The 21,736-nt window shown below is 38.4% G+C and overlaps 1 protein-coding gene across 1 annotated transcript in view; it reads right to left on the bottom strand.

Annotated features, from left to right (window-relative positions):
* Positions 1–11,249: 11,249 nt before the first annotated feature.
* ATPAF1 (ATP synthase mitochondrial F1 complex assembly factor 1) overlaps positions 11,250–21,736 on the bottom strand; it is a 13,171-nt gene continuing 2,684 nt past the window's right edge. The window contains exons 2-8 of the mRNA XM_039320039.1: positions 21,442–21,486; positions 17,809–17,871; positions 16,860–16,910; positions 16,565–16,612; positions 14,959–15,054; positions 13,504–13,611; positions 11,250–12,723 (exon numbers count right to left, since the gene is read on the bottom strand). Coding sequence (XP_039175973.1) covers positions 12,523–12,723; positions 13,504–13,611; positions 14,959–15,054; positions 16,565–16,612; positions 16,860–16,910; positions 17,809–17,871; positions 21,442–21,453 — 579 coding nt within the window. The 5' untranslated portion in view covers positions 21,454–21,486 and the 3' untranslated portion in view covers positions 11,250–12,522. The remainder of the gene's footprint in view (positions 12,724–13,503; positions 13,612–14,958; positions 15,055–16,564; positions 16,613–16,859; positions 16,911–17,808; positions 17,872–21,441; positions 21,487–21,736) is intronic.

Below are 21,736 nucleotides of genomic sequence, written 5' to 3'. Positions count from 1 at the left end.
AAATTGCAGTTCTATAAGGTTTGATAACTCTGTAACACAGAGCTTAAACTTTAACTATCAAAAGGAAATGATGTATTTATTTCTTGCTCATCGACAGCCCCAATAACATAGACTTGTTCCAGGTGTAATCAGACAAAATATTTATTATTTAGGGGTGTTGAATATTGCGATGTTTGAGAACTTCTGTCTGGCAGTCTAATACATTTTGGGAGGGCAGTGGGGGAGAGGAGAGAGAGAGAGAGGGGGGGGAGGGAGGGAGGGAGGGAGAGAGAGAGAGAGACAGAGAGAGAGACAGAGAGAGAGAGAAACAGGTTAAATGTTTGTTTCCCATGCTGACATTACTTTCCCGAGTTCTAAAGTAAGGGTGTAGTCTCCCATTATAAAACAGTTTCTTCAATGCTTTGTAGCACTGGTTTCCTCTGCTTCAAATAAATTTCAAGGGAAAGCAGATCAGGAAGGAGAATGACATGAGTGATGGAGAAAAACTTAATACAGAGAAGAACAGCATTTTAGAATTTCACAATGGCAAAAAAAAAACAAAAACCCACCACCCAACCCAACAGCAGCCTTTGCTAGCAAACTAACCTCACCCATAGAAATGTGAAAGCACCCTGAGGATGAAGCTGCTGCCTTTTCTGCAAGAAAATAAACATTTCAGCAACTGGAAAGAAGAATTTGCTTCATTGTTATTCATAAAAGCACTTGTTGATTTTGGCCAAGGAATGGTGGAGACAATATAAAAAGAAGAAGTGATCCTTTTTCTCTCCCTGCGGTTGACTTCCCTGGAGTGGAACAAGCTCCCCTTCTTCTCATCTCAAAGATGCTTTTTCATGAGCCAACTGGGTTTTCTTGTTTTTCTTTGAAGACATTTCGCTTCTCATCCAAGAAGCTTTTTCAGTGCTGACTGGATGAATGGGGAATGGAAGGATTTATATTCCTTGCAGGCAGCTGGTCATTTGCATTCTTTTAGAGAGTCGTTGATGCCACCTGGAGGCTTATCTGTGTTGTCAGGGTCACCTGAGTAGTGCAATGGATGTGGAGCCTTCTTGGAAGCAACAAAGATGATTAGGGGACTGGAGGCTAAAGCACATAAGGAACAGTTGCTGGAATTGGGTATGTCTAGATTAACGAAGAGAAGGACAAGGGGGGACATGATAGCAGTGTTCCAATATCTCAGGGGCTGCCACAAAGAAGAGGGAGTCAAGCTATTCTCCAAGGTGCCTGAAGGCAGGACAAGAAGCAACGGATGGAAACTAACCAAGGAGAGAAGCAACTTAGAGCTAAGGAGAAACTTGCTGACAGTTAGAACAATTAACCAATGGCACAACCTGCCTCCAGAAGTGGCGAATGCTCCAACACTGGAAGTTTTTAAGAAGAGACTGGACAGCCATTTGTCTGAAATGGTGTAGGGTTCCTGCCTGAGCAGGGGATTGGACTAGATGACCTCCAAGGTCCCTTCCAACTTATTATTATTATTATTATTATTATTATTATTATTATTAAACTGTTGAAAGGATTGTGTTGTAGACTGAAGATAGATGATGTCGTATCCCTTCCCCTGTGTTGAGAGAGGGCTGTTCAGTTTTGACATAGATGGCCTCTTTGACCCCTCTTTCAAACCAGTAGTCCTCTCTGTCCAAAATGTGGGTTTGCCATTTTCGAAAGAGTGGCCTTTGTCTTTTAAATGCAGATGGACTGCTGAATCTTGTCCTGATGGGTTTGTTCTCCTATGTTATGCTATGCGTTTATGAAGTGATTGTTTTATTTCCTCAATGTACAGATCTGCACATGGCTCCCTGCATTGTACTACACAGGGCTTTTTTTCTCACAGAACGTTCAGAACGGAGTTCTGGCACCTTTTTTGGATGGAACCTTGTAGGGTAGGCAAGGTGGGTTGTATGGTGTGTGTGAGTTCCGGCACCTTTTTTTTTTTTTTTTAGAAAAAAAGCACTGGTACTACATATACCATGTTGCTCAGTTTATGTCTGGGTGTTTTATCCTTCTGCTTTAATGTATTCTTGGATTTGAAGTGTGCATGTATGTTGTGTTGACTGAAGATCCTCCTGAGCTTTTCTGATATTCCTGCAATGTATGGAATGACAACATTACTTTGTTTATTGTTTCTTCTTTGTTATAGAGGAGCTTCTGCTGGGTCTTTTGGGGGATTGGCCCACTTGTGATAGCCACAAGTTCTGAGGGCTTCCTTGATGTGTTTTAGTTCTTTTTCTTTCCCATGTTTGCTGTTAGGCAGGCCTTCAACTCGGTGGTGGTCCCCTTCCTCTTTTTCAAAAAGAAGGCAATTCACCAACTGCAAATTTCTCTTATCTACACAAGGCAAAACAAGGTAAAACAAAGACAAGCACACCATTAAAAACAAAACAACCAAAACAGAAGAGACTATTTCCACAGAACTCTTTGAGATAAAATTTCCCTTGTGTTGCAAAAGGCAAAGGCTGATGGCCTCCAACTGCTGATCAGCAGGCCAAGCAATTTAGGAGAAAGAGGAATTAACATCTCATTTTAGGGTCTTTGGGAAATGACTGGGTTCTTGCTTTTGCTAATTTATTGTTTCTCGGTTGATTTGTTCCTTCAGTCCAAAAGGTCTCTTTTTGAGCAAGACTTCCTTAATTAATATAAGTTACTGCAGTTCACAAAGAGTACTTACACTACCAAGCATTAATTCTGAATCCCATTCGAATTCGCCAATTAATATTCTCCAGCAGCTTTCCAAAATTTGATTTCTGCCCCACTTAAGCTATCATGAGTTATCATCCAGCAATTGCATATTTCCTGCAGCCTAGGAACTTGGAATGCTAGTGGTGAGGCATATTTGTCAAAGGCAGAACTGATACATAGATTTCTGTTTCTTGGGACTGAGCTGCTGCTTCTCTGAAATCAAAACAGTCTGCTTCTATCAGATGCTTGGACATGTCCACTGAAAACCTCAACAGTAAAACTCCAGTCACTCAATCTTCAATATATTTGTTGGATTAGCAACAACCTGCATCAAAAGTGTCTTGAGACCTTTTATGCTTGTGTTGAGAATCAACCATATGGTATTTTTAGCCATATGATTTATTCTAATCCCTGTAAATGCAGATGTGCACTGTTTCTTACTAACATAACTTCTACATTTCTGAATTATACAGTACATAGTTTCTAGAACAACTTCAGTGCAATGAGTACATTTTATACTATGAATGGAAAATGTGTGGGAATCAGCAAAAGTTGTTATAAAGTTGTAAAGGGAGGCACTAAGGAGGTCAGCTGGAAATTGCTAGAAAGGCTGAGAGATTTTAGGACAGCGATAAGGAGAACACAGCGACTTCTAGAAGAATGTCTGGTTGTTTATAAGCAAAAGACTTTGATATAAGCACCAGTGGAACAAATTCAAGAGAGTCTGTTGGCCAATATCAGAAAGACTTTAGAGCAGGGCTTTTCAACCCGTGGTACGCGTACCACTGGTGGTACTTCGGCATCTGGCAGGTGGTATGCGTACGACGGGTTGAAAAGCACTGTAAAAAAAGTGTAAAAAGAAGTGTAAAAGTGTAGCGGGGGGGATGAGCTCAAGCAGCGGCAGCGCTGCACAGGCCTGGAGGAGAGTCAGTTGGAGCTGTGGTGTTGCCAGGGCTCTGCTGAGCGCCTAGGATCAGCGCAGGGCTCCAGCTGATTGGGGCTTCTGAGACTAGTGTGCAGCCTGAGGGAGAGGAGTCAGCTGGTGTTGCACTGAAGAGGAGGGGGGGGGAGAGAAGAGATGATATAAAAGGAGGTTTTGGCGGGAGAGGGAGAGAAAAAACTCGATGGGGAAAGAGAAGGGGACGGAGAAAGAGAGACAGAGGAAGGGAGAAGCTTTTTGGAGACAAGCAGAGGGAGAGAAGGGGACAGAACAGTGCAAAGTTTAATGTCAAAGAAACAGGCACAAGTTTCCCATTAAAAGTGTGGTAAGTGGGTGTACAAATAGTCATCAACCTACAACTACAGTTGAGCCCAAAATTTATGTTGCTAAGTGAGAAATTTGTCAAATGAGTTTTGTCCCATTTTACAACTTTTCTTGCCACATTTGTTAAGTGAATCACTGCAGTTGTTCAATTAGTAACGTGGCTGTTAAGTGAATCTGGTTTCTCCATTGACTTTGCTTGTCAGAAGGTTGCAAAAGGGGATCACGTGACCCTGAAACCCTGCAACCATCATAAATATGAGTCAGTTGCCAAGCAGTTGTCTGAATTTTGATGATGTGATCCTGGGGATGCTGCCACAGTCATAAGTGTGAAAAATGGTCGTAAGTCCCTTTTCCAGTGCCATTGTAACAGTCACTAAGCGAACTGTTGTAAGTTGAGGACTACCTGTATTTTATCATTTTTTTTTTCCTTTTTTTTGGTCAACAGGTTTTTGACACCTTGCTAGGTGACTGGTGGTACAATCTATGAAAAGGTTGAGAAGCCTGGCTTTAGAGCAGTGGTTCTCAACCTTCGTAATGCTGCGACCCTTTAATACAGTTCCTCATGTTGTGGTGACCCCCAACCATAAAATTATTTTTGTTGCTACTTCATAACTGTAATTTTACTACTGTTATGAATCGTAATGTAGATATCTGATATGCAGGGTGTATTTTCATTGTTACGAATTGAACATAATTAAAGCATAGTGATTAATCACAAAAACAATATAGCAATGCTCGCTGGAGAAGCTTATTCTTCCTTGCTCAAAAATGTTGGGAGGGAGGGAAGGGGAAGGAAGGAAGGACGTTTGAAGGGGAAAGGAAGGAAGGAAAGAGAAATAGATTGAAGGGGAAGGGATGGAGATGGAGATGGAAGGAAGGAAGGAAGATTGAAGGGGAAAGGAAGGAGATGGAGAAGGAAGGAGATTGAAGGGGAAGGGAGGAAGGAAGGAAGGAGAGAGAGATTGAAGGGGAAGGGATGGAGGTGGAGATGGAAGGAAGGAAGGAAGATTGAAGGGGAAGGGAAGGAGATGGAAGGAAGGAAGGAGGGAAGGAAGGAAGGATTGATCTTTGGAGAGTCATGTTTTCCCAGAATGAACTGCAACTCCCAATATTCCCCACTCTTCCACAGTGCTTTTTAGGGCTGCTGGAGGTGGTAGTCTGGCGGAGAGCCTGGTGGAGAGGCAAGCGGCGGCACCTCCAGAGCCTCGAAGCCTCGCGGAGGATCCGCACGCCTCAGAGCTGCCGGCCGCCCTCTCGCGCCCGCTAACCTGGAGCCCCCATCCTCATCCTGGGGGGGTGCACAATGGTGCTGTGGCAGCAGGAGCAGGTGCTGTTGGAGGAGAAGGGCACCCTGGAGGCAGAGGAGCCAGTGGAGGAAGAGGAGGACGGCGGCGGCCGGATAAGGGAACGGTGTCTCGGTTCCTAAGACCATCAGAAATATGTGTCTTCCGATGGTCTTAGGCGACCCCTGTGAAAGCGTCGTTCGACCCCCAAAAGGGTCGCGACCCACAGGTTGAGAACCGCTGCTTTAGAGGTTATATGTGTCATCAAAGATCTGAAGAAGTCCACCCAACTTCCTCTGTCACTATAAGCGATCGTCTGTAATTATCAGCAGAGAGCAGTACTGAACACTTTAATGAAACTGAATTGTATCCAGCTTCAGTGTATTGTTCAATATTTCTTTCTCTCCCCCCCCCCCTACACAGGCACTAATAATCCTGCACTACAAGACTCATAACTTTAGCTTGGACAGAGGTGGAAGGTCAGCGAAACAGAACTGTGTCTTAACTTTATCCATAAGATTTCTGTATACAGCATTTACTATGCCAGTTTCAAGGACCAAGATTAGGGAGTCGCTGAAACTAGTTACTTATGTTAACCTCATATTTAACAAGGATAAAGCACGTCTGCTAACAAGATAGCATTTGTAAACACATAGCACAAGAGGAATTGATAAAATGCAAATAAGAACTGACAGCAAAGTCCAGAAATATTTACCTAGATTTAATACTAAACTCTAAAGCAGCACTAGTTGAGCAGTTTCCATTCTTTAGGACTCCTGGACATAAAATTACAAAATTATGGATCCCATAATTGAAAAGAAACTATGCAATCCATAAAATCATTACACAGTTTCTTTTCAATTATGGGATCCATAGCTCTTTAAATTATTATGGTTATTATGATGTATTTTGGGAAAGGCTGCTCTTGTAAGTGAATTTAGAAAGTACAAGAAGAATGCTACTGTTTTTCTACAGCTTGCAAGAAGCGATGGGTGTGTTCAGTTAGTTCTGAGGCAGCTAGAATTCTATTTACAAAACCTCAAAGCCAAAATCCTCCTTTGTTTGTCTGAGGAATCTTTCGTTTGGAAGGCTCTTCCTTTTGGAAGCAGGAACATAAAAAGTAAGAGGCAGAAGTAACTGTTTAATGCAGGCTGGTAGGGAAAAAAACACATCCTTCTTAATCCCTTCAGTCAGAACTGAATAAGCTTCTTGGATGAGAAGCAAAACGTCTTCAAGGAAAAACAAAGAAAGTCTAGTTGCCTTTTGAAAATGCACCTTTGGGAAAAATCTCTCTTAATGGACTCAATTATTCAGTGTTACAATGCTCCAATTGAGCTATAGGTAATGTTACAACAACTGTTTCCCTGCCTCGTGTTCATTATACATTAGGCTTCCAAGCTTCTAAAGGAGTCCTTTAAAATAATTCTTGTACAGCCATCTCTATAGCTCTAAAGCAGACATGTCAAACACAAGGCCTGGGGGCAGGATGCGGCCCGCGAAGTGGTTTCATGTGGCCTGCGAAGCCATCCTGTAAACAGTGAGGGAACGGCCCCCACTGCCTTGGCCCTGGCCCAGGCCAGCCGGGAGCCAATGTACAATTTTGTGGTGGCCATCTTGGCACCTGCCCCGGTGGACCATGTCTTGGCACTTGCCCCGGTCCCACCCCCTTCTGCCAGAGACCCTCAGATCTGTCCCACTCCTGCCCAGGCCCCCACAGGCACCCTTGACGCGAATGATGTAGAACTGGCCACGCCCACCCAGTAGGCACACCCACTCCATCCATGTCAACCCAGTAGGCTGCACCCACTCTGGCCACACCCACCCAGCCCCCCAAGGGCAACCATAATGCTGATGCGGCCCTCAGTGAAATTGAGTTTGACACCCCTGTGCACCTTACACATTACTGTGGAATTTTACAAGAGAATAGCAGAGTAACTAATCCCAGTTTATCCCAGGTGCTTATTTTGAAGTTCACGATGTCTTGTGAAACCAACTAAAGTGATCCCGGGCATGTTATGGGAACACAGCTGATGAAAAGCTTCTAATGAAAAATAGCAATTGAAATAAGAATTATGCATTCCTTTCCCTGGGCCACTTCAGCACTGCTAGTTATTCCTTCCTACAGATGCTTAGAAAAAGAAATAGAGTTTTCAAACCAGTGTGCCATTCCAGAGCCCTAAATTGCGCCAAGGCTGTACAGAATGTTCCATCTGTGTAAGGAATGCGATTTACTTGGGAACAAGTGGGTTTTCTTAGAGACAATACAACTTATCTACCCAATTTTGCACAGTGCCAAGAGACAGTGTAGTTGTATAAAATCGAGTCGAGAGATAGGTAAGAGGTCAGGACAATCCTCTTGCGGTAGCTGCTAAATATGGAGATAGCCGCATCCTTGTGGTGAAAGGCATTGGTTTTGTTTGCAAATTGTCCTCCAGCACATTGAAGCAATTATTTATTGAATATCTACTGTCTGCTTAGGCTTGGAATTGGAAGAGAACCATCATCTCATTATGGGAACAAAAGGCAGAAAAGGAGACTACAATTTTCTTCAAAAATCCAATCTTAAGTGGAAGGTAATGATGCAAGACTTACATTATAAAGAATAACCGGAGACTTCTTTGTCAGTTTATAAAAACTATGGTCACAAAAGGCCTGGGACCTCAGGCACCACATCAGTAAGCGGACCAAATGCTTGGATGTTTGGATGATTTCCTTGAAATGTCGCAGGACAATTTTCCTCTTCCTCTCCCTCCTCAAAACCACAAGATTATAAACTTCTCTCTAGCTACTTTTGGGGGGTTATTACACGATTGGCATCAAATCTTCTTTAATCCTGATGCAATTCTTATTACAAAATAAAGCAATTAAAAGTGTTTTCATCCAAATGTTACAATCTTCTAAGGGTGGGGTTAGTATATCTCCCTTAACCTCTCCCAATATTTCTTAAAAGCTTTAGAAACTTGTGCAAGACAATTATCTCATCTCTATCCTAGCCCCTTTTCAATTTACTTTTCAAAATACAATATTCCAAGTAACCTGAAGCTTGTAAATCACTTTTATACACTACAAATTATTATATAACAATAACATCTTTCAAGAGTCCTGCTGCTTTCCATAATGAAATTTACTATTAGAGAAAAACATAAGAATGTAAGTTTCAAGCAGCACATTGTATTTGGTGCCAGCAAAGGAAAAATAAATGAACGAACCACTGAGCTAAAGAGTTTTGAATCACCTTAAAAACATTATTGAGAGCCCATTTAGTGTAGTGCTAAAGGCATCAGGCTAGAAACCAGGAGACCGTGAGTCCTAGTTCCGGGTTAGACACAAAGCCAGCTAGGTGACCTTGGGCCAGTCACTCTCTCTCTGCCCTCGGAAGGAGGCAATAGCAAACCACTTCTGAAAAACCTTGCCAAGAAAACTGCAGGGACTTATCCAGTCTCCAAGAATCAGACATGATTGAATGGAAGAATATATGTATATGTATAGTGTATATGTAGGTGTGGATGTGGATGTGTGGGTATGTGTATAATGATGGTATAAGCTTTCCTGATCAAATAACATATGCACCATGTCTGTGCTTGAAATTAAACCATAGTTGAACAGCATCCATGGAAATTATTATAAACTATACTCATTACTATAGATCCTTAAGCCTGCACCCTAAAATGTAACATTTGAGCAAGTAGTAACATGAACACAATCAACAAGGCATAGCAAGCTGGCAAAAATTGAGAGAAGTACTCCAGCTTTTCAAGGGCTAAAATAGACTAAAACAATGACATTTTTTTGGTCACTGTTTACTTTATTGTTCTGTTATTTTACTTCTGTTTACACACCTTTCATTTTTCTTCCTTTTTATTGTTGTAAGCCGCCCTAGAGTAGCTCCGCAACCAACCAACAAATAAATAAATTAGCAGGAGCAAACGCCTATTAAAATAGTTTTTAAAAAGCAAATATGTATCTAATGTTTCTTATCATGAGAGACCATAGATGAAATGGAACATCAAGTTTGGTGGTGTACTGTTGTGTAGTGTTAGGTTGTTTCTTCTTCTGCACATTGATTCCCTTCCCTAAACCTGTTCTGGATAGTCACTCTGTTTTCTGGAACACTCTGAAAAAGTGCAAGAGGATGTTGAAGCAGGCATGTGTGAAATTCACTGAACAAACACATTTCATCATTAAGATAAAAACACACACTACCACCCACCTTACTGGATTTTTCTCCAATTATTAGATTTTGCTTGTTTTAATAAAGCATAATAGAAATGGGCAGCTAATTATACTTCATACAATAAGACTATCTTGTCCCAAGCAGCCTGCAGAATCACTACTTTAATGAATACCATTTGCTAAATACAATAGAAAAGGCAAGCTAAAGGCTTAGAAGAAATGGCAAGAGTGTGCTCATGCTAAATGAATGAGAAGAGTTTTGAGATGGGTTTTTTTTTCTGAAAAGGCAAATTTCTTAAGCTGAATTTGCTACTGTTATTTAGTGCAATATCACAGTGATAATTATTACCGTTGTTAAGATGGTAGAATAAGTGTGCATTGATGTGATGTTTTTAAAGTATAAGGGGGTTAAATCAGGGGTCTTCCAAACTTGGTGCTTTTATGACTTGTGGACTTCAACTCCCAGAATTCCTCAGCCAGGCACACTGGGAGTTGAAGTCCACAAGTCATAAAAGTACCAGGTTTGAAGATCCCTGGATTAAAAGGTCAAGTCTGAATTTATGGTCTTTATTTGGAATCTCATTTGTGACTTCTTTATTTGGAGTCTTATATGCTCTTCCTGTGGCTGACCAAACTCTGTTCAGTCTTTCTTCCTTTCCTATAATTGTCATGTCCCAAAGAAGAAAAAAGCTAATTTACTTCCCAACTTAGACAAATTGAAGATCTGTTTTATAGAGACAGCTGCAAGAATTACGGAAAGACTGCACCATTGCCCAAAAAGTCAGAGAAAATATTTGTCCTATAGGAGAAAGATAATGATACTGTATAAACTGATTACATAATAGATCATCCCCACACTTTTTAAGTCCATTCCCCTGCCCTGGGATGTGTATTTTCCACATGATTGTTTAGTAAGCACCACTCTGAAAACAGCAAAAATAGCAGTTTGAAGAAACGCATTAATTGCTCTAAAGGGTTTCTTGTGGCAACCGGTGGAGGCTGTATCTTTTGAGGGTCTTGGAAAAAAAGAACATATATACTGCATCCTTCACTGTATCTGTCTCTTTTCATTACAGTGTTGTCACTTGTACATTTTCAGAGTAAAACCAACAGCAAGAGTGGTGTGGGCAAGACTGCCCTCTAGTGGCTACTTCTATGAAATGCCTTTACTGTATGCTTGCAGAATACAGCTGTCCATACAGTATCTTGTGCAATCTAACAGAAGTTGAACAAGTGCTTGAGAAGATGAATTCATTCTTCTTTAACTAGGAACTCTATTGTGAAAAACTGTTGACTTTGGACTTTAAACAAGTTGTGAATGCAGCTAAGTCATTATGCAAGCAGAAATTGAGGGTCCCGCTCCTTATTTTCTAACATTCTGTCCCTCAGGAATGTATTTGGAAATTGATCAGGATAAATATTGTGCGAAACAATTTATTGGTTTAGTGCTTTAAATAATTTTAAATATTATATAGAGAGCAAGCCGTCTAATTTTACCTACTTGCTTTTTGGAGATTTCATGATTAGACTAACTAGTTAACATGACCCAAGAAAAGATATTTTTATTTCTCATTTTAGTACTTTGCTTCTTCATTGGAATATGCATTAAATCTAAGGCTCTTGGAATCCTATGCTTGTCTCTAGAACTATATTTACTCATTTAGTTTAATTTTTTTCCCAATGTATGAAAGACTCCCGTTTAAATTGAAAGGTAATGCCTAAATATTTGTTTTGATCTGCCAGTGAGAAAAAGCATCTTCTTCTCACCACTTAGAAGGGGACGTCTCTATATTGTGCCTGTTATGACTTGAAGGCTCACCAACTGAACAAAAAGAAAAAATACACCATTTTTCTGTAGAATACTGTTTTAATTCCAAAGCAAAAATATAGAGATTTCATAAATTAATCAATACACATCTTTTCATTTACGTGTTTACAATACTTTGATTTTCAGAGTATGAGAATCACATATGTTCTGAACAATTTGCCTGAGAAATCAATTTATGGTTTTCTTGACAGCATATACTGTTCAACAGGTGGAACACAAGTTGGAGTGCATAATTAAAATACAGAAGGAAATGTTTAGGAAATATTCTCATAACCTCCAAATGCTTTTCCTGATCTTATTTAACTAAAATATTTGGCAGTGTTCCTTTACCGATATTTATTTTTGAAGCAAGCCCAAGACGAGTCCATCTGGCTCCTGTTCCAATATATGACTTTTTGCCTGCTTCCACTATCAGTGAAGTGACTCATTACAAGAGCAGAAACAATCAGAGAAAGTAAGGTAATAGAAAGTATACTCTATTTTTATGAATGAAGAGCAAAGGTGACATTGGATCCAGTTTAGGCAAATGCTGGGTTATTTCTAAGATGAAAAAAAAATGGATACTTCCTCAATATTTTTTTTTCTCCTGCAACTTCATTATCCTGGTATCATCCTGCTGTTTAGAATTACAGGAATTACCAGAAACACTTCAGTAAATACTCAACAGTCTTTCATTTCAAATGGATCCCACTCCATTACATTTTTTTTTAAAAAATCACCTCACATTTTTAATTGATACATTTTTGGACATGCTTAAGAACATTCAAAGTGACTCTTGCACGGGCTTTAGTCTTGTTCTGAATTTATCTTTTCTGCTTCACAAGGTGGGAACTTGTTCTCATTCAGGCTGAGAATGATAGCATGTCACTCATCGTAAAATACTTTTTACCAGGTCCAGGAATTTGTCATACCCACTGAGAGAGGCCCTTCTTTGCTCTTCTTTTTTTTTTTCAGTTTCATTTTTTTTTTTTGCTGAACAACAGACATGTAGAAACTTCATACATGCTAAAACCCAACAAGCTGTGTGCAACCGGGAAGAGAGGAAATTTCGAATACTTCATATAGTGTTTGTAAATGCTTAATCGTTCTTCTAACATTCAGATATAAATGGACAAGTGCCTCTACATTATTGTCACAGTATTAAGTAGTCCCCTTTATAAGAGAGAGTCTTTTCCCCATTGAGTCCCAAGGGCATCCTTTTTAATGACACTTTCTGGGGAAAAAAAAACAGCAACTCTGTCCCATGGTGGGATCTCTTGCTACGGCAAGAGTGTCTTTGGTTAAAGCCGCTACCCCTCTCAAGCGGTTGGTGAGGGCACATCTTCCTGAGGCCTCAGTTCTTGCCCAATTCTGTTCTGTTCGAGCTCACTTATTACAGACATATATTTAAATTCACTTGGCTGATGGTTAAATGATTCCACTAACCAGTAGGTCTCTTGACGGTCTGTGGCATAGAAAAGCTGAACCTGGCTGGCTAGGCACTGGGCTTCCTGTACATTCTGTGAAAATAAACAACGTATATGCTGTTAGAAGAGTTATAGGGCTTCATCAGTGGAAAAACAAGGAGCATTAACCTTTACACCTTGCACCAAAAATTCAGTTTCATTTTTATTACAGTGCTCTAATGGCAGGACAATTATATAATAACAGACATAACAAAGCTGCTATAAAAGTGGCCCAGTGTTTTCGTATTTGGAGGTGTTTCAAATCATTAAGAACTGATTATGAAAGGGAAAGGAACATTATGGTGATGAGGCCAGTGGCTCTTTTATCAATTCTGAGGTATTTGTAAGCCAGTCCTGAATATTGTCCAATTGTTTTTAAGTCTTTGAAGCGGAACAAAAATGTGTAACAGCAACAGTTGGTACAGCTTCAACTATCGCAATACTGGTCAGACAAAAAATAAAGGGAGAGAGCCAACTGGAATGCAAAAAATAAAAATAAAAAAATGTGGGCCAGTTCTATTATAGTCCACATTACTAAAGTGTGCAAGCTATTATTGAACATTCACAAGTTTACATATTTGTTTTGTAAACTGTTAGCTGGCCATCTGGAAGTCTCTTCCATTGGTATCAACATGAGGGTGGAATATGTATAAAAATATTTGCCTAGCATACTTAGAAATGCTCATCCGTTCTGTGCTTTCAGTAAGCAAGACTAACAAAATGATACAAGAATAATTCCACTCTTATGCTATTTGTTGTGCTGCTATTTGTTTTAATAAACCAAGGAACTGTCTTTCTGTCACAAAAACCTGACCATTGCTAAGTGTTGCTTACCAAGAATTTAGAATCCATTTCTGCGGTCATCAGTACAATTCCTTTTTCCTTCTGAAGCTCAGGATAATGATACAAAATCAACTGGCTGGGAGAAACATCCCCTTGAGTCTGCGGCAAATGCAATGTTCATTATTATATAAAGACATGGGTATTCCACAAACACTTTAATTACCGAACCATTTTAAGGTTTCCATCAGGAAAGAGATACACAGGCATCTATGTGATGTAAGAAGAAAATATTGCACTGTTGAGCTCTTTCTGTTCAGGATCCTTTCCTTCTTTGGTGTTTTATGTATGGCATATGCACAGAAATATTTGTGTAAGTATATATATCTAAAAGCCTCCAATACTCTAATACTAGGAAGTCAACAGAAAGAGAGAAATGTACATTTTGATTTTTGGCTAGATTAAGATGTCATTCCAAGCACGAAGTTCAACTGCAACTCTCTTAGTTCCCATCTAGCATGTTCATCAAGAAACGGTTGAGAAAGACTGATCTAGAGAACACACTTCCTCTGGTAAAATTTAGTTTCTCATTTTGACATCTGGGCACATTATCACAGAGCTGTCTGAGTGTTATGAAAAATATTCATTATTCAGCTGAAACTCTGAGCTACCTCCACATTGGAAGAGTCCAGACAAACATGTGTTACCTTAGTAAGCTTGAGTTATGAAGGGACTTCTGACAATTCATGAAGCCATTTTGTTTTTGCTTTGAGGCAAAAGCAATCAGGCTCCTAGGCTATGCAGTTTCCATGTTACCTCTCAAAACAAGCAAAAATCATTAACCAGCCTCAAACCATAGTTTAATATCCTGAAATCATAGATTCCAGGTATTCAACAAGCACTTTAATTAACTAAACATTAAAGGTTTGTAGGTTCCAGGTACTGTAGTCAAAACAGGAAGCCATAGTAAAGTGAAGATTTAATTTATTTGCTACTATGATGTGTCCTGCAAAAAGTCTGCTCATATCCCAGCTTAATTTTCCAGACATAATCACCATCTAATCAGCCAATTTTGACTTGCATAGGTTCAGTATCTGGAATGATTAACACATCAGCTTCGGCTGCATAATTTTACTATAAAAAAAACTGTCAAGGCTTAATTGATTTGGAGCACCATGCCCTTTTGAATCAAGCACTGGAGGATTGTCTGTTTTAAGCATCTCACAGTAAGGCCAAATAAATGACCCAAGTCTTGAATAAAAATCATTTTCTGCAATTTAACAATCCTGTATAAGGGATATGTAGCAAAGAGCTCAAAAACAACTCAATTTCCCTTAAAGACCCAGACATCTTATAAGTGCCCACCTGAGATAATTCTTGTTTTAAGGAGTGGTTTTAAAAGACAGTGACATACAAAGAATTGGGGGGGGGGGAATCTACCTCCTTTCTGAATTTCCAAAACTACCTCTGGAAATATTTTTTTAGAAAAAAAAAAAAAACCCCACCTACCTGGATGTTTATCAGAGAAGTGAAGTGAAGTTCTGTTCCTGACCATTGTCCAATAAAAAATTCATACCCTTCCTTTCTTGGCAGCGCATAAAGAAACTGGATTGAAGATAAGTGGGAATTAAAATTGTTCTATTGAAATCCAGGTCAAATTGAATAAAACACAAGACTCGGGAAGACAAATGAGCAGTCATTCTAGATCAGGGGTAGGCAACCCAAAACACTCAAAGAGCCATTTGGACCGTTTCCCATCGAAAACAAAACACCGAGAGCCGCAAAACCCTTTTGATATCTAAAATGAAGATAACACTGCATATATCCTTTTTTTACTTTTATATATATACATATATATATACATACACATACATATAGAGAGAGGGGGGGGAATGATATATGCAGTGTTATCTTCATTTTAGATGTCAAAAGGGTCTCTCCCTCCCTCCCTCTCTCTCTTTCTGCCCTTGGTCTGCCAGTCTTCTTCCCCCACTCTCTTTTTTTCTCTCTCTTTCTCCCTCTCCCTCTCTCTGATCTTCTACTCAGCTGGCAAGTTGGCTTCAAACTGTTTTCTAACAAGCTCAGGGGTAGGCAACCTCGGCTCTTTTATGACTCATGGACTTCAACTCCCAGAATTCCAGGGTCAGCATAGATGGGCTAGCTAACTCTCTCCTGCCCTTCCTGCTTCCTGCAGAGACTCAGCCAAGGCAGGAGCCCCGCCCGGTAAGCTTTTCTGCTCATCGGAGAACACTGTGAGTCCACTCTCTTTTACACACTTACACACACACACACACACACACACACACACACACAGAAAGAGAGAAGCAGGGAAGTGCTTCTCTCTGTCTCTGTCTCTCCCTGCAAATGGCAGAGCCACAGGGTAAAGCTCAAACAGCCGCATGCAGCTCCGGAGCCGCAGGTTGCCAACCTGTGTTCTAGACTAATTCTGGAAAGTGACGCTTCTTAAATGTTCATTTCCTCATTTCCAGCTCAGCCTAAGAAACTTTTATCCGCCTCTGATGCTCCCCCAGAACGTTCTTTGCAACAATTCAGTACGTTCTGCATTTTTTGGACTAAAGTACTTTTATAAACAGAATAATAGTTGGAAGGGACATTGGAGGTCTTCTAATACAACCCTCTGCTCAAGCAGGATATCCTATACCATTCCAGAGAAATGGCTCTTCAATTTCTTCTTAAAAACCAGCAGTGATTGAGCACCCTCAACTTCAGGAGGCAATCCATTCCACTGATTAACTGTTCCACTGTCAGGAAATTTCTCCTGAGAGGGGTGTCAAACTAGCGGCCTGGATAAATCACACACAGGCCACACCCACCCCTGTTCCGCAAAGGCAAAAAAGTCATGATATGTCACGATACATCACTTGACACGATCGAGTTTGACACCCGTGCCTTAGAGAATTATAAGAGTGATAAGAACTGACTAATCAATATAGCAGCTCCAGATTATCAGGACTATGATCTATTAAGAACAGCTTATCTAAATTCCATCACAATTGGAACGTCAAACTATCAGTAACAAAATTTTATACTGAGAACAGTGAAAGGACAGACTCTGCCCACAAAGAGCCTTCCCAAACACACACAGTATACTTACAGATGGACAATTTTGAATTCGTTTCCACATGACATCAAAAGTTTTTCCCTTTGGAAAGAAATGGGAAACATGCTTATGTAGTTCTTACAATTGAAAAATAAATGATAAAGAACGTGATTTATTTTCTTACATCCCACCATTTGAGGTGGTTTCTAACAATAGCAAGCGATCAAACTCCTGAATATTAACAACAAAACTGTTTTGGCACTGTCAGCAATAAATATTTAATTTCTGAAGGCCCCACTAAGTTAAACAGGAGAAATGTTGAGATAGGGGAAATTACTGTTGTACTTACGGGAATAACAGCATAAACTGTGTCTTCTCCAGAAAAGTACTGCTTCCATATCTAGATAAAAGAGATTGTGCCAATTATTTTGAAGACCATGAACGGAATCAAAATAATCTCAATTCAGTACAATATTTCAATCAATTGAAATAAGCTGGTTTTTACTTGTGCTGTTTTCAGTCTAATAGCCAAACTGGAAAGCTTCCAGGTTTTTTACCCATGCTTTTATTTAAGATTCAGAGAGTCAAAACTAGTAATGAAAATAACCAAAACTTACTGAATGAAACGCATAACAAACTAAAGAACTCTATAGGATAACTGCAAGTTGATTTCACTGAGATTTTCATTCTTCAAAAAGAGATTTACTCAGTCCCAGAAAGACGTAAGGATGAACTCTGAGGAACGGGCTTGGACAAAAACCTCCATGGTATGGACATACTTTTAAAAAGTTCATTATCATCTTATTTCATCATGCACAGGAATCTAAATATTCTTTAAACAGAATTGGGGGAGGGAATATATGGGAATTGATTTCTGCCCATTATCCTGCATGGAAGTAAGCTCTGGGCTTAAAAAACACCAATATCTATTTATTTAATGGTCATGTTTTTATTCTGCCACAACTGAAGGACTTCACTGTCATACAAGAAGGACTGTGTTTGTGTGTGTGTGTGTGTGTGTGTGTGTGTGTGTGTCATTTTAAAATTATATAAGACTGTAGACTAATCTACAGACTTTTAATAAAAAGGACAATTCACACAAGAGAAATTATGGTATTGTTAAATTGTCAAAGCAAGTATCTCCATATAGAAAACAGTAACTATGAGCAACAATCCTGAATATATAACTTTAATGTTGTAAGTTTTTGTTTGTCAAAAGTTAACAGAGAACAGGTTCCATTAACTTAAAAGCGTTAAGTTACACAAAATGTACTTTTAAGAATTCCCATTTTTGTCACCTGCTTTATTTCTTCAGGCTTTTTCTGTTTCATCATCTCAACATTAAGTATAGAATCAAGCGTCTGAAACAAATTATAAACAATAAAGTTTGCACGCTAAGTCATCAATGTAAGAAATTAAACAAAACATTGACTTCTTGTAGGCTAACACACATACAACGTGACTGGGAAGAAGTTTATCTACTTCTAATAGTTATAGCATTTATATCCTATCCTATCCTACCTATTTATCTATCATCTTTAGAATAGAACAGTCAGAATAATAGTTGGAAGGGACCTTGGAGGTCTTCTAGTCCAGTGGTTCTTAACCTTTTTTGAATGAATCGCCCCCTTGAGCCAATGAGGAAGTTGTCATTGCCCCCCTCTCAATCACAACATAAGAAATAATTCTTCAATTTATGCAAACACTTTTTTTATTTTCTTTAAAATTGTCATCTGGACATATCGGTGCAAATAATTTATTTCCAGTCTTTTTCCCATATCTCAACTGTGTGAAAAATTTTGGTGCCACCCATCACTTTATTTCCAAACTTCGTGATACATGTATTTCATTATTATCTTATTTATTCAAATGTAATGATCACTGAAAACAAAATTCAATTGCAAGAAAGTGAAATGCTCGAAAAGAAAAACAGTAACATTTAATGATTGATTTATAAGTGAAGTTTAAGACGCAAAAAGAAATATAAAAAGGGTATAAGAACAAACCGCAATGCGCATGAAGATAAGCGATGCATATTCACATAAGTACGGTGTTCTGTACTGAAGCTAGCTAGAGAACATTTGAAAACACAATTCAATCCACTAATAGCGAGCAATCTGATGTTTTTGTACGACAGATATACAGCAATTCACTGTATGAAAAAGTCTCAAAAGTGTCCCCAAAACGTCTCGCTCCATTGCCCCCATATCGCCCCCTTTTTGTTCCTTCGCCCCCGCGTTGCCCCTTTTCATTCCATTGCCCCCCTGAAAAATGAAATAGCCCCCTGGGGGGCAATATCGCCCAGGTTAAGAACCACTGTTCTAGTCCAACCCCCTGCTCAGGCAGGAAACTCTATACCATTGACTAAAAAAGAGAAAAAGTTTCTGTATCTTTTTTTTTTATTGAAAATTTTTAAGTTTTACAAAAAAATCCCTTCCCCAAACCCTCCCAACCCTCCCCTACCCTCCCTCGACCTTCCCAGAGCTGAATACAGACTTAATTAAAAAAAAAAATTAAAAAATCTTAAGACACATATAAACCATAAACAAATCTAAATACATTAATTAAACAAATTATAAAATAGTTAACAATATATAAAAAATACAAGAAAGAAAAAAGAAACAGAAAAAGAAAAAATCAAATAAAAAAAGAAAAATTAAAAAATTAAAAAAAAATGTCTATAAAATATCTTAAATTTTAAATATAAATTATTCAAAAACTAAATAATATTTTTATATCCAACTTATATTGTATAAAATCTATCCATTTTTTCCATACCAGGAGGTACTTCTCTTGTGATTGATCTTTCAAGAAAGCCGAAATCTTTGCCATTTCCGCCAAATAAGAAACTTTAAGAAACCACTCTTGCAAAGTAGGCAAAGATTCCTTCTTCCAACATTGCCCTACTAACAACCTGGCCGCTGTGATTAAATTTAACATCAATATAATCTCTTTACTATCACAATCAGAAACAATTCCTAACAAAAACAATTGTGGGGTAAATTTTATCTTTCTTCTAAAAATTCTTTGAATATTCCACCATATCTTAATCCAAAAAGCTTTTATATTTTTACATGACCACCAGATATGATAATAAGTAGCATCCAAACATCCACATCTCCAACATTTAGGCTGCAAGTCAGGATACATACGAGACATTTTTTGTGGATCAAGGTGCCATCTATAAAACATTTTATAAAAATTTTCCCTTAAATTTTGGGCTTGTGTAAATTTAACATTCCTCACCCAAATAATCTCCCAGGTATCTAATGGAACCGGTTCATCAAAATTTTGTGCCCATTTAACCATACATTCTTTAACTAATTCTGCTTCTGAATCCAATTCTACTAACACCCCATAGATTCTCTTAATATGAGTTCGTCTTTGATCTTTTATTTGTTTTAACAAATTCTCATCTTCTCTAAGCAAACCCACGTTACGATCTATTTTCCACCTCTCCACTATTTGTCTATACTGAAACCATGAATAAATAATATTTTCTTGTGTTAAATCTTCCAAAGATTTTAATTGCCAGTTTTTACCATCCCATCTAAGTAATTGTGCATAAGAAACACTATCCATCTTGACTCCTCTCCTTATCCCTTCTATCGCATGCCATGGTATAGCCCATAGTGGAATTTTAAAATCACTTCTATAATATTTCTTCCAAACCCGAAGTAAAGAAACCCTTATGAGATTTAAAAACCCTATCAACCTTTTTATTGAAAATTAAATAGGCATGCCATCCAAAAAATAAATCCCAACCCTCCAAGAGGAGTACTTCTACATTTGTTAAATTAACCCGATCACTAATTAATGTTAAAACCGCAGCATCATAATACAATTTCAAATTCGGTACCTTGAGTCCACCTCTCTCACGAATATCTTGTATAATTTTAAGTTTTACTCTTGGTTTTTTTCCCTGCCCAGATAAATTTATTGATACCTTTCTGCCATTCGTTTAAATTAACCTCATTCTTTAAAATAGGTTATCATTTGAAATAAAAAAAAACTTTGGCAGAACATTCATTTTAATCGCTGCAATTCTCCCCAAAAGAGATAATTGCAGCTTCTCCCAATTTTCCTAATCTCTTTGTATTTTGACCCACAGCCTTTCATAATTATTTTTATACAATTTTGCATTAGAAACAGATAAAGTAACCCCCAAATATTTTACCTTATTAACAACCTCGAAATCTGTCAACCTAACCAGGGTCTCCTTGTCCAGATTGGTCATGTTTTTAGGCAATATTTTAGTAAGTTTCTGTATCTTATAAGTTACCAATAGCTCTGAGGTTACTATATAATCTATACAGAAAGTAATTGTAAAACATTACAAAATATATATTCTTGCATCCTTTGATTAGTAGAAAATATTGCATTTTGTAAAACTGATAGATCCGCTTCCAACAATCATTTCTTAACATCCGGAGTGAGAGGTCCTTGGTGCTCTGAGCTTGTTTTCTTGCAGATGTTTTATTATCCAAACTAAGTAACATCATCAGTGTTGGTTCATTACATAGTTTGGGTAATGAAACATCTGTAAGAAACAAGCAAGCTCAGAGAGTACTAAAGACCCTCATTCAAACTGAGCTACAAATATTCTCCTTTATTGGTAACATCCGGAATATTATCACATTTATAATTTCCCAATATAAAAAATCCAAAACCTTAGACACTTTACTATCCTGGTTCAATAGCAAATAACTATATAACATACCATCAAATCCCATGGCCTGTTCTCAGGATGAAAGAAAGCATATCCACGATACCTTATCAAAAGCAGCTAAACTATGTCAATGCCATAATTTTCTATAACACAGCTTATAAAAAAATCTGTCAGATAGATCTAGCTCCCTGATGCAATACATCATTAGCAACATAGGATACTGTAAATAAAGAGTAGAAAATAGGTTTAATAAAAATTTTACCTTATTTTTCATGAATCCTGGTTTTGTTTCTCTTGCTTTTGCAGTCTAAAATTAAATATTAAGACTACTTTAGAATCAGCATAATGAAAGTTATTACTATTTTCCTGGTATTAAGCAATTTGTCTTAGACCTCAGAACAATCCACGGAGACACACATAACTCGTTAAAGTGTAGAGCCAAGGAACTGGGTAAAATACAACTGTTTTTAAATAGAAGTTTCATATCAGTGGAAGACATGAGTTAATTTTGAGATGAAGCCTATTAGTTGACATAGTTATTTTTGGAAGATACTTCT

This window comes from Crotalus tigris, unplaced genomic scaffold (assembly GCF_016545835.1).
Source record: "Crotalus tigris isolate CLP2741 ecotype Arizona unplaced genomic scaffold, ASM1654583v1 scf7180000023617.9722795, whole genome shotgun sequence".
Classification (NCBI taxonomy): Eukaryota; Metazoa; Chordata; class Lepidosauria; order Squamata; family Viperidae; genus Crotalus; species Crotalus tigris.
The sequence above is the reverse complement of the archived record's forward strand: the minus strand, read 5'-3'. Positions and strand labels throughout refer to the sequence as shown.